Here is a 13,491-nt window from a genome sequence, read left to right on the forward strand (position 1 = left end):
TCCACTTTTAGTTTACTTAACCAATTAAAAAATTAGACATTTCACTTACAATTAAGAGTAAATAATTAATAAAATAAATGATTTATTCATTTAAAAGAACTTTAGGTAGGTTCCATGCCCAATGCAGGGCTTGCATTCATGACCCTAAGATCAAGACCTGAGCTGAGATCAAGAATCAGATGCTTCGGTAAGACTTTTCTTTTTGTCAGCCTTGACTTCTCTTTGGATATGGAGAAAGCAAAAGGCAAAAAGAACTCCATCCATGAAGTCAGGGCAAGACTATCTGGCTGGCCAATCCCAACCTTTATCAGAAGAAGCTAAAGAGAAACAGCAGGCTTCTGGTGAACCAAAGTTACCAGGACCCTCAGCAAATGGGACCAAACAGAAAAGATCTATGAAAGAAGATGAAGCTTCCTGTTCAGAAAGATGGCCCAAGGCAAGAGTACAAGAGTAAGAATTCGGAAGAAAATCCCAATTCCTCCATTACCTTCTAAACTACCCCCAGCCAACTTGCTTCACTGAGACATCCTGCGGACCTGGTGCCAAGAATTCAAGCTGAACACCAAAGGCCAGAAATTAGATGTATATAAGCGAATCTGCGAATGTGCTTACCCAGGTCAAAAGAAGAACATTCTTGTCGCCACAGAGGAGACCAAGATCCTCACACAGACACAAAGAAGATTGATGATGGACAAGGGGGAAATGTCTCTGGAAAGTCCTGGAACAAAGATACCTCCTGGTGGAACCTACCCTCCTGAAGTGGCTGCCCCCCTGAGGGGTCTGATGCTCTCCTGGAGGGGGTCAATACTGTTGTTGTGACAACTTCGGCCCCAGATGCCGTTGGTGTTTGCCCCCTGGTTATAGAATTGCGGCCAGGGCTGGGGAGATGAAGACAGTGGCATCGCCACAGGAGGCCCAAGGTGTCAAGTGGTGCATGGTCCATGGGAGAAGTATGTCTGCAGACACCCAAGGTTGGGTTCACCTGCAATTTCATGCAGGACAAGGCTGGGTGCCTGAAAAGCGGGGGAGAGTATGTGCCCTCTTCTTGCTCTCCGCTTGTAACTTTCTACCCCCACAGCAGGAGGACAATATGCTGTGCCCCAAATGTGTTCGGAGGAATAAGGTGTTAATGAAAAGCCTCCAATGATCTTTCAATAGCAGTACAAAGGACACAGCTGTGATTACTATTAATGGTACAAAGAGAACTACAATCAGCTTGTGGTGACACTGATGACCAGACTGCAGGCTGCTCACACCCTCCATGCTTCCTTCTTACAGGGACACAAGCTGGTGCGTTGCAGATGTTACCCTGCGACCTCCACCGGGGCCTGTGGCTTCCTGGGTTGAGATGCAGGGGCTCTTAGGTTGTAAATTGTAAGAGCATTTCAGAAATTACCATTCATTCTGCTTAATAAGAAGAAAGAGTCATTCATACTACCAAACGTTTACCCTTCTAAAACAGAAGTGACCTTAACTTCTTTTAAAGTGGGTGATGGGCACTGAGGGGGGCACTTGGCGGGATGAGCACTGGGTGTTATGCTATATGTTGGCAAATTGAACACCAACAAAAAAAATTAAATTAACATTTAGCTTAAAAAAAAAAAGTGGGGGGATCCCTGGGTGGCGCAGCGGTTTGGCGCCTGCCTTTGGCCCAGGGCGCGATCCTGGAGACCCGGGATCGAATCCCACGTCGGGCTCCCGGTGCATGGAGCCTGCTTCTTCCTCTGCCTGTGTCTCTGCCCCTCTCTCTCTCTGTGACTATCATAAAGAAAAAATTAAAAAGAAAACAAAAGATGGGAATCACTTGGGAAGCTTTAAAAAAAAAAAAAAAAAAGTGGGAACCTGAGCCTCTGCTGGCAGAGGGGTGGGGGGTGGGGGTGGAGTAGAAAGCACACGTGTGCTTCCACGCTGGATTTCTCTGCCATTCTAACTCCTCCAGAGACTGCTACCCTCTCAGGTTCATGACTTTAGGTTGTTGAGTATTTTATTTTATTTTTTTAAGATTTATTTATTTATTTATTCATGAGAGAGAGAGAGAGAGAGGCAGAGACACAGTCAGAGGGACAAGCAGGGTCCACGCCGGGAACCCAGGATCGGGCCCTGGGCCAAAGGCAGGCTCCAAACCGCTGAGCCACCCAGGGATCCCCTAGGCTGTTGAGTATTTTAAACCAAAGGGAAAACTGTTATTCTTTCCCACTCCCAAAAACATACTCTTAATATACATTTTTTGGTGTTTTCTTAATAATCTGAGACCTCTATGGTGTGTCTCTGGGATAATAATATAGAACACTTTGCGGGTATTATTTCCACTTGTAACTATCATGTGTGTTTCTACTGCTTAAAAATATTTAAGGGTACTTCTGAATCATAAATTCATAATGTATTGGATTTTATTTTTTTTAAGTTTTTTATTTTATTTTAGATTTTATTTATTTATTCATAGAGAGGCAGAGACACAGGCAGAGGGAGAAGCAGGCTCCATGCAGGGAGCCCGACGTGAGACTCGATCACACCCTGGGCTGCAAGCGGCGCTAAACCTCTGCGCCACTGGGGCTGCCCCATGTATTGGATTTTAAATTGTATATAAAATCATCTGTTGTATATAGGAGACCATATGCATTGTGGGCATATCCTTAATATTCTTAACTCAGAATTAAACCAAAAATCATTAAACCAAGAATCATTTTCTTTGGCATGATTCTTTTTTTAAAACCACTTGAATGAAGTATGATAACATTAAAAGAAAAAAGCTATACATTTAATGTAAAAAAAAAAGAGAGAAAAGAAAAGAATCAGATGCTTACGTGACTGAGCCACCCTGGTGCCCTTGGTTTGTTTGTTTGTTTATTTATTTATTTATTTATTTATTTATTTATTTATTTATTTTGCCCTTGGTTTATTCATTTAAAAACGTATGGTATGGGCAGCCCGGGTGGCTCAGAGGTTTAGCGTTGCCTTCGGCTCAGGGCGTGATCCTGAAGTCCCAGGATCAAGTCCCACATTGGGCTCCCTGCTTGGAGCCTGCTTCTCCCTCTGCCTGTCTCTGCCTCTCTCTCTCTCTCTCTCTCTCTCTCCCTCTGTGTGTGTGTGTCTCATGGATAAATAAATAAAATCTTTTAAAAAAATAAAAAATCAAAACATGATAGAACTTCAGTTTTTATGGTAAATCATGGAATATCAATTTAATTTTCTACAATCAATTGGAGTGTTTCCTTTGTCATTTAAATATTTTTTTCACATCCAAAATGAAAAAAAAAAAAAAGCCACTTATGGTATTACCCTCCCTCTAAAGATAGCACTCTTGATAGGGGAAGAAGTCACTTTTCTTGCCCCTAAGTCCCAGTACAAGTAGACTCCTCCCCACCACTCCACCAAATCTCTCTTTTTATTATTTTTCATGTCAATAAATCCCAAGGACACTGTTCAGCCTCTCTGACTTGACCTAGAATCATCATTTTACATGGTTGACCCTCCCTTTCTTGAAACGGGTCTTTGTTTATCTACACAGCATGTCCAACACCATGTAGCCTATGCAGTAACAATATGGTCACAAGGGATTCACTGAGACAAATGCATCTTTCTTTCCTCTGGGTTACTTTGAGACCCTAAACACAGTGGCTACAGGGAGCTGGGTCTTTGCAGCAGGGACACATTCCTGAGGGGAAGCCTCTTTCCCTCAAAGCCAAATCCATAGTGATGAAGGAAGAGGCCCCTGGGGGCGGAGCAACCCATCTGGATCCAAAGCTGCCTTGGTGGAAACCGAATTAGCACACAAGGTTCCGTTCTGCCATTTTCTCTTTACGCCAAGGGAGCTGAATGACTTGAAGAATGGAACATCAGGAGAACAATTTCTTTAATGAGGAGCAATGAGAAATCATCTCCCCTCATCTCCCCTCATCTCAAGCCCCCAGGGACTTGAGAAACCATAAATAATTCCCTACCATCCTCACCTATAGTTCAGTGACATCTGACCAGGAGGAGACCACACCTGTGCCTCTCACAGACATGACTTGGTGACAGGTTCTGTCTCCCTGCTATTCTCTGGTAGAGTCTGTCCTAAGCGTCCAACAGAAGAGAAGGAGGTTGCACAACGTTTCTTTATGCAATGCCAGCCAACTACGTCCCACTGTCCTAGTGAGTACTGGGTATGAAAAGCAGGATTAAAAATGGGGTAGAGGAAGGAGGTAATAGGGCTAATTATGACTTATGCCCCCCTCCCTTTTTTTCACTTCTGGGATGTATTTCCCTGGTTATTTATGTCTTTCTGGATTCCATTGCTACTGCTTTCTGTCACCCTCAGCTCCAATGAGCCCTCATTAGAAACTAGTGACTAGTGACTTTCTCAGTGTCACTGGCACTGGCACTCCTTCAAGTGGACTCTTAGGAGTTTCTAACCCACCTGCCCACACCTTCCTTATGCTTCTCTAGTGAAGTCGTTTTCGCAGTGGGGTTCCTGAGCAGCTGCAGCAGGTCTCCTGGGAGTTGTTAGAAATGAATATTCTCAGGCCCTGCCCTAGACAGAAACTCTGAGGAGACCCAGAAATCTGTTTCAGCAAGTCCTCCAGGTGATCCTAATGCAGGCAAAAATGATTGGATTCTCCAAAAATGATTGGATTCTCCAATGATTGGAGAATCTCTGCTCCAGCAGGATATCTGTTTCTCCACCCTACCACCATCATGACTTGGTTTCTACCAGGTTGTATACACCCTGTGATTCATGAAATATGTACTGCACGCCCACTCGGTGCCAGGTGTTCTCTATGTCGTCATTGCAGTTTGAATGGAACTTTCTCTCTTATCTTTCCTAATGATTGTTTACAGATACGTCAGAAGCTAATGACACTGATTCATTCTCGTTGTGTTGAAGTTGACTTTCTTTAGTGTTCTAGCAGGTAATCACCTCGGCAGCTAATAGCGACCAGGTTTGCTTTTGATTTCTTACTATTATATCTCACTTCACTTTTCTGTCTTATGGCATTTCTTTTGATTTGTTGGAAACAGTCTTAATTATAACAGGGCAGCCCGGGTGGCTCCGCAGTTTAGCGCCGCCTTCAGCCCAGGGCGTGATCCGGGAGTCCTGGGATCAAGTCCTGCGTCTGGCTCCCTGCATGGAGCCTGCTTCTCCCTCTGCCTGTGTCTCTGCCTCTCTTTCTCTCTCTCTCTCTCTGTGTATCTCATGAATAAATACATAAAAATCTTTTTTAAAGTTTTTTAAATAAATAATTATAACAGCAGGCATCATTTCCCCTTTCTGCTTTTTGTTTCCTTGTTTTGTTTTTTAGGATAATGGATCTTGGATTAACACTGACTTTAACATAGCTATTCTTTATCACCTTTTGGCAGTATCCTTTGGTTCCATATGACTAAAATTTTACTCTGTTCCCTTCCCATCAGGACCTGTTAGATTTTATTAAATGTATTTTTATTTGCTTTGAAGCTGTATTATTTTCTGCATTGACTGATTCCGCTTCATTTTACTCCTTTTTCAGTTTGTTGCTTCTATAGTCAATGTGAGGTTAACCTGTAGATTTATTTTGTAATACATGTGGATCAGTTTTTTTTCATTTTTGGTTTCAGTTTTTTTTCCACTTTCCATGCTTTTCCAGTGCAAAGCACTGGGGATATGAGGAAAACTAAATTTTACTTTAAACGTGTGATCTGAACTTGTGTGGCTGATAATTCAGTGCTGAGGGGGACATATGTTAATTAAATATTTCCATAAGTAAATGTGAATATATAGCTATGATATCCTATATATCATAAAATTCAGGAGACTATGAAGGTATGGGTCAAGGGTCTACACTTGCAGGGTTGGGAGGGTTCAGGAAAGTCTCCTCTGAGGAAATGATGTTTCATCTGAGAAAGAAGGACAGAAATGATCTCAGGAAGACAAAGACATGGAAGGGCCCCAGCAGGGAGGGCAGTACTTGCACAGGCATAGCTGGGGGAAGATTAAAGCATTTTTAGAATTCCTCAGAAAGCAAAATGTTGGTGCTTCTAGAGTGAACGGTTGGTGCGGTGCTTAGTAAGACTGGGAATCAGAAGGAACTGGCATATGCAGGCAAGCATCAGAAGGCTGTGAAAAGAAAGATATCAGACCAATCTCCCTTATGGACACTGTGGCAGAGATCCTCAGATGAAAGCTCCTTGCAGAGATTTGTGTTTGCTTCTGACTGAGACCTAGAATACAATTCATCCAAGAATACAATTCATCCAGGACCACTTAGAATACAATTCATCCAAGAATACAATTCATCCAGGACCACTTTAGACTAATTTCCCTTGCTGAGGTTTCTAGGGGAGTGTGGATGTGGGCTCCAAATCTGTGAGTGGTCACTACACCTGCAGTGTTCTTAGAGGTTTGACTCCTTCCTGACAACATCTCATGGATGGATTTTCTTCTTCTTTTTCTTCCCCCTGGGTATTGTGTGAAAATGCTACTTTTTAACTTTTAATTTTGACTTCATTTCAGATTTACAGAAAAGTTGAAAGAATAATATAAAAGCTCCTAGGTATATCTCAGATCCCCCGGATGTTAAACTTTACCATCTTTACTTTTTTCTTCATCCACTTTTCTCTCTTCCTTTTCTTTCTGTGTGTTTTCAGAACCATTTGCAAGTAAGTTGCACTGCAAATATGGTACCTCTTTACCTCTAACTCTTTGGTATTCCCTAAAAACAAGGACATTTTGAGATGCCTGGGTGGCTCAGCAGTTGAGCGTCTGCCTTCAGCTCAGGGTGTGATACTGGGGTCCAGGATCAAGTCCCAAACTGGGCTTCTTGCAGGGAGCCTGCTTTTCCCTCTGCCTACATCTCTGCCTCTGTGTGTGTCTCTCATGAATAAATAAATAAAATCTTAAGAAAAAAACCAAGGACATTTTCCTCACATAACTACAGTATAATGATCAAAATCAAGATAGTAACATTAATATAATGCTACTATCAAATTTATAGAACTCATTTATATTTTGACAATTGTCCTAATAATGTTATGTATAGCAAAAGAAGATCCAGGATTAGGCATTTCATGTTGACATGTCTCTTTTTTTAATATTTTTATTTAGTTATTCATGAGAGACACAGAGAGAGGCAGAGACACAGGCAGAGGGAGAATCAGGCTCCATGCAAGGAGCCTGATGTGGGATTCAATCCCGGGACTCCAGGATCACGCCCTGGGCCAAAGGCAGGTGCTAAACCGATGAGCCACCTATGGATCCCCTTGTTGACATGTCTCTTAAGCTTCCTTTAATCTGGAACAGTTCCTAGACTCTTAGTATTTGATGACATTGGCATTTTTGAAGGACATGGATCAGAAATTGTGTATAATGTTCCTCAATTTGAGTTTGTCTGATGTTCCCTAGTCTCTAAATTGAAGTCCTGCATCTTTAGCAGGAGTCTCACAGAAGTAACTTTGGGTCCTTTCCAGTGCCTCCTATTAAGAGGTACGTGATTTTGATGTGTCCCATTTTGAAGCTCCATGACCATCCAATAGGACTGTTATAAAATGGATGCTTAGGATAGGTGATTAGGGAAAAAACAGAGGGGGACACAAACCATAAGAGACTCCTAACTCTAAGAAACAAACTGAGGGTTTCTGGAGGGGAGGTAGGTGTGGGTGTGGGGTAACTGAGTGATGGGCATTAAGGAGGGCATGTGATGTGATGAGCACTGGGTGTTACATGCAAGTGATGATTCTACCCCTAAACGAGTAATATAGTATATGTTAACTAAATTAAATTTAAAAAAAAATTTTAAAGATAGGTGATTAGGAATTCTAGATTCCATTCTGTAGGATTGCATTTTACTTGTTATAAAATGGATTCTGTTTTTGTTTGTTTGTTTTTATTTAAATTCCAGCTAGTTGACATACAGTTAAGAATCAGTTTTTTGGTTTTCCTCTCTCTTTTTAAAAAATATTATTGATTTTTTTCAAGAGAGAGAAAACATGTTAAGGGGAGGGGCAGAGAAAGAAGGAGAAGCAGATTTCCCACTGAGCAGGGAGTCCTGCTTGATCCTAGGACTCTGGGACCATGGCCTGATCTAAAGGTAAATGCTTAACCCATTGAGCCACCCAGACACCCCAGTTTTCCTTTCTTTTTCTGCTATCATCATTTGTTTTGTTTCTTAAATTCCACAGATGACTGAAATCATATGGTATTTGTCCTTCTCTGACTGGCTTATTTTCTTAAGATGGGTGGTTGGTGTAAGACTCCATTTTTTCTGGTCTCACTTTTAAGACCCAACACTTACTCAAAATGACTGACCTCATAAATAACTTGAGCAAAAGGCCAACATTTTTGTTAAATGGAGGGTGCCCCTTTGCTGCTACTTCATGTTACTCTTGTCTCTTCCTTTATAGATATATCGGGTACATGGAAGCAGGAAATCTAACAGGAATTTTAGAGTTCATCCTCCTTGGGTTCTCTGAGGATCCAGAACTACAGCCCTTCATATTTGGGCTATTCCTGTGTATGTTCCTGGTCACTGTGCTTGGGAACCTGCTCATCATCCTGGCCATCTGCTCTGACCCCCAGCTCCATACCCCCATGTACTTCTTCCTCTCCAATCTGTCGTTGGTTGACATCTGTTTCAGCACCACCATAGTGCCCAAGATGCTGGTGAACATCCACACAGAGAACAAAGCCATCTCCTACATGGACTGCCTCACGCAGGTGTATTTTTCCATGTTTTTTCCCATCCTAGACACGCTACTCCTTACTGTAATGGCCTATGACCGGTTTGTGGCCATCTGCCACCCCCTGCACTACACAGTCATCATGAGCTCACGCCTCTGTGGCCTGTTGGTTTTTGCTACCTGGTTTGTTGGTATCATGACATCCCTTCTTCATATCTCTCTGATGAGGCACCTGAGCTTCTGCAGAGACCTTGAAATTCCACATTTCTTCTGTGAACTGACACAGATTCTCAAGTTGGCCTGCTCTGATACCTTTCTGAACAGCACGTTGATATACTTTATGACTGGTGTGCTGGGTGTTTTTCCCCTTGTTGGTATCCTTTTCTCCTACTCACAGATTGCTTCATCTATAAGGAAGATGTCTTCATCTGGGGGAAAGCAAAAAGCATTTTCCACCTGTGGGTCTCACCTCTCAGTTGTTTCTTTATTTTATGGGACAGGTGTTGGGGTCTATTTCACTTCTGCAGTAACTCACTCCCCCCAGAAAGTCTCAGTGGCTTCAGTGATGTACACTGTGGTCACCCCCATGCTGAACCCCTTCATCTACAGCCTGAGGAACAAGGATGTGAAGGGGGCACTGGGAAGCCTTCTCAGTAAAGTGACCTCTTGTCTGTGATGTATATACTGGCCCTAGGACTAAGGAGTTTTCTGGATCCCAAGGGCAAAACTTTGATTCTAAAGTTTACTCTTGAATCTTGCAAACTCTGTTTCACCCAGTCTTGAAGGATCTATGATTACTCTCTCCTAGTTTTTACACACTTTTAAACAACTAATTTCTGCATAATTTATCTGATGATCTTTCTGCCCTATCTGTTGTCCAAAAAAGTATGTCCTCAGGATGCCTGGGTGACTCAGAGGTTGAGCACCTGCCTTCGGCTCAGGGCATGATCCCAGGCCTGGGGATCGAGTCCCACATCGGACTCCCTGTGAGGAGCCCAATCCTCCCTCTGTCTATGTCTCTGCCTCTTTTAGTGTGTCTCTCATGAATAAATAAATAATAAAATCTTTTTAAAAAAAAGCTATGTCCTCAATCTTCTTTCTAACTTCCTCAGTGGTAAGTTGTAACTTGGATTTGGAGCACTTACTTTTTAGCTTTGTTATCTCAAATGTTAGAAGAGAATACTTAAAGTATTGGTTGCTCACTTTAACTTATTTCTATGTGTTCTGTTGTGAATTTTTGTTGTTCGTGTGCATGTACTACCAACAGTGTTTTGGGTTTTTTTTACTGGATAAAATATGATTAAAAATACATATTAGAATACAGTGTTTTAGTACTTATTATGTGGTAAGCCTATGCTAACTGCTCTCTACTGTCTTATGTAGTCTTCCTCTATGGGAATGATTACTGTCTCCATTTTAGAAGTAAGAAAACTGAGAATCTAAGAGCTTAAAAATATTCCCCAAAGTTACAGAGCAACCAAGTAGCAAAATCAGGATTCAAATTCAGTAATCTGACCCTGAGCCCATATTCTTATAACAGGCTGCCCAGCTGAAATCACATGGATTCCAATGTGTACATCTGAATGGTGGATTTTTTTTTTGCTTGGTTAACAATATTTCTGGATATTCTCTCCTATTGGATACCCAAAAGAATAGCATTTTCTTTCTCCCTTGAAGTTAAAGGTTGTAATAATATGTTTTGATGTGTCTAATAAAACATGAGTAGAAGTGATGTATCCCTTCTAGACGAAAACAGTTAAAGAGTTGGTACATCATTCTTCATGTTCACTCTTCTCTTGATATGGAATGAAGGCATCACAAGATCCAAAGAGTTTAGAAAGCTAGTCAATATGTGGAGGACTCCCCTGGATAGTTGTCCGAGTTAGTAGATACTTTTCAAGAGAAAGAAATAAGATTTTGTTTCATTAAACCAGTAACATTAAAAAAATAAAATAAAAAATAAATAAAAAATAAACCAGTAACATTTTAGTGCTTTTATACACACTGTTGCCGCTTTCAACAACATAGGCTAATCTACTCCTACTGTTACGTGTCCCAAGGCTGGAAATCCAAATTAGAGCATTTATCTACTCTAATGACTTTTACTGTCATGCTAAGAGTAAGTCTGAGATCTCCTTTTTCATTCCTTTGTGATCCTCCCACTCTTTTTTGGAGAACTTTAATTCAATTTCACGTTAACACTTATACACATACATATATACACATATACATTCATATATAAATCTATATGTGGCCTACATCCTTGAAAGAGGAGAATTAATTTATTATTGTGCTAGAAATGCTCTCTTTCATTTTTTAGAGAGTGTAGGGGGAGGGGCAAAGGGAGAGGGAGAGAGACAACCTCAAGCAGGTTACATACCCAGCACGAGAGCCTAATGTGGGACTCAATCTCACAATCTCAAGATCATGACCTGAGCTGAAATCAACAGTCAGATATTTAATTGAATGAGCCACCCAGGCACCCCAAGAAATGCTCTTTCAACGGAAGGTAAGTGCCTCTGAAGTAGTCATCCTTGCTATAGTAGCCTTGGAGTCCTGTATAACTTAAAATCAGACTGGCACTATTCACTTGCAGGACTGTAGGAAATATCACATTGCCTAAGTGGACCTGTTAGGAATATTAATCTAGTTCCCAAATTGGTTATTTGAATAGGGTTTTTAACATATAAAATTCCATTCCTTTACTGTCTTAATTCACAATTTCTGTCCAGTACATGTGATATCTCTAATACGACTTGATATGGTTTGTGATTTTGCATCATATTGTTAAAATCTTTGTCTATGTATTGTAACAAATTTTTTCAAAAGTTATTTCCTATAGTTCAAACTTATATTTTCATTTTTGAAATTTACTCTACCTATGAGTAGTGGGATGTAGTGGGATGTAGAGATCTACTCTTTCCAAGTGAAAAACAATAATTTATTGAGACAATAAATTTTTCAAACAATAATTTTTTGAGAATAATTTATTCTCATACTTTATACTAGTCCTTCCATTCCCATTGACTTACAAAGGCACCTTTTAATATTTAAATTCTCAAAGCACATTTTCTACCTATTCTGAAGGCAGGCATCTGGTCCAATTCCAGCTCTGCCATTTGCAAGTTGGTCAGCTTCTCTCTACTTCTGTTACTCATTACTAAAATTAAAACGATAACACATGTCAGGGGGTACTGTTCATATTAAATGAACTAGTAGTGATAAAGACTATGGTGTTTACTATTGATTTTGTTAGTAGGTTTTATTTACTCTGTTATATGTTTTTATATTCATATCTAAAAGGGCAAGTCTTTGACTTAGGGTGCCATCAGAGACTTAGCAGGCCCTTTACAATTGTTATTTAAGTATTTTGATTGGCACAGAACATGTAGCTCAGATTCCAGTGAGATATTTTTTAGAAGGAATCCTGAACTCTGAAATCACACTTAGGGAGAAAAAAGCTCCCACTGTGGAGAAAAACACAATCACCTTCAAATTTCCCACATTGGAATAGAATTTTCAAGCACAGTTTCCATTTTATTATGGTTCTCTTTCTCTCCCAACTAGCTAAACTGTTTAGAAATAAAGTAACAGGGCAGCCCAGGGGGCTCAGCGGTTTGGTGCCGCCTTCAGCCCAGGGCCTGATCCTGGAAACCTGGATCGAGTCCCGCGTCAGGCTCCCTGTGTGGAGCCTGATTCTGATTCTCCCTCTGCCTGGTCTCTGCCTCTGTGTGTGTGTGTGTGTGTGTCTCTCATGAATAAATAAAATCTTTAAAAAAAATCTCTAGAGATTTTAGATTTGTAACTTTGAAGGAGACTTCAGGCTCTAGATTGAATTAAATAATGATATGATAGCAGATATGCTTATCTTATTTATAACTTTAATGGTTGATGTATCCCATCAACTCCACTCCCTCAGATTCTTAACTAGAATCTGAGTTTCATTTCCAAATTTCCAGGGGAGAAAAATGTTTAGCCAAGTTGGACCAGACATCACTCTCTGATCCAATTAGCTGTTGTCAGGGAGTAGGACCACAGAGCAAAGTGGGGCCTGAGCACCATCAACATGCATGGATCTGCTACAATATGAAAGAAATATGGGGGACACTTGGGTGGCTCAGGGGTTGAGCATCTGGCTTTGGCTCAGGTCATGATCCCAGGTCCTGCAATCGAGTTCCACATCAGGTTCCCCCCAGGGAGCATTCTTCTCCCTCTGCTTATGTCTCTGTCCCTCATGAATAAATAAATAAAACCTTTTGAGAGAAAGAAAGAAGAAAGAAAGAAAGAAAGAAAGAAAGAAAGAAAGAAAGAAAGAAGAAAGAAAGAAAGAAAAAAAGAAAGAAAGAAGAAAAAAAGAAAAGAAAAGAAAGAAGAAAGAAAGATAAAGAAAAAAGAAGGAAAAGAAGAAGAGGAAGAAGAAAAGAAGAAGAAGAAGAAGAAGAAGAAGAAGAAGAAGAAGAAGAAATGAAAGAAAGAAAGAAGAAAGAAAGAAAGAAAAAAAAGAAAGAAGAAAGAAAGAAAAGAAAAGAAAGAAGAAAGAAAGATAAAGAAAAAAGAAGGAAAAGAAGAAGAGGAAGAAGAAAAGAAGAAGAAGAAGAAGAAGAAGAAGAAGAAGAAGAAGAAGAAATGAAAGAAAGAAAAGAAAGAAGGAAAAAAGAAAGAAAGAAAGAAAGAAAGAAAGAAAGAAAGAAAGAGAGAAAGAGTAGAGACAGAAATTCCAAGAGACAAATTTCAGCCCAAAAGAAAGAAGAATGTTCAAACCATTGATGTGTTTTACCTCAAATGGACTGATACTGAGCTGAACATCCAGAAGCTGCTGGTCCATCGGGATAGATCTGAAAGACAATGGCTATTTGT

At 40.5% G+C, this 13,491-nt stretch overlaps 1 protein-coding gene and 1 pseudogene across 1 annotated transcript; both read left to right on the forward strand.

Annotated features, from left to right (window-relative positions):
• The first annotated feature begins 262 nt into the window (after positions 1–262).
• On the forward strand, positions 263–1,147 carry LOC121495049 (annotated as a pseudogene).
• A 7,224-nt stretch (positions 1,148–8,371) lies between these two features.
• LOC121495708 (olfactory receptor 7D2) lies at positions 8,372–9,310 on the forward strand. The gene has a single exon (XM_041763578.1). It carries the CDS (start codon positions 8,372–8,374, stop codon positions 9,308–9,310), a length of 939 nt encoding a protein of 312 aa, XP_041619512.1.
• The last annotated feature ends 4,181 nt before the right edge of the window (positions 9,311–13,491 follow it).

The sequence above is a fragment of the Vulpes lagopus genome, chromosome 7 (assembly GCF_018345385.1).
Source record: "Vulpes lagopus strain Blue_001 chromosome 7, ASM1834538v1, whole genome shotgun sequence".
Classification (NCBI taxonomy): Eukaryota; Metazoa; Chordata; class Mammalia; order Carnivora; family Canidae; genus Vulpes; species Vulpes lagopus.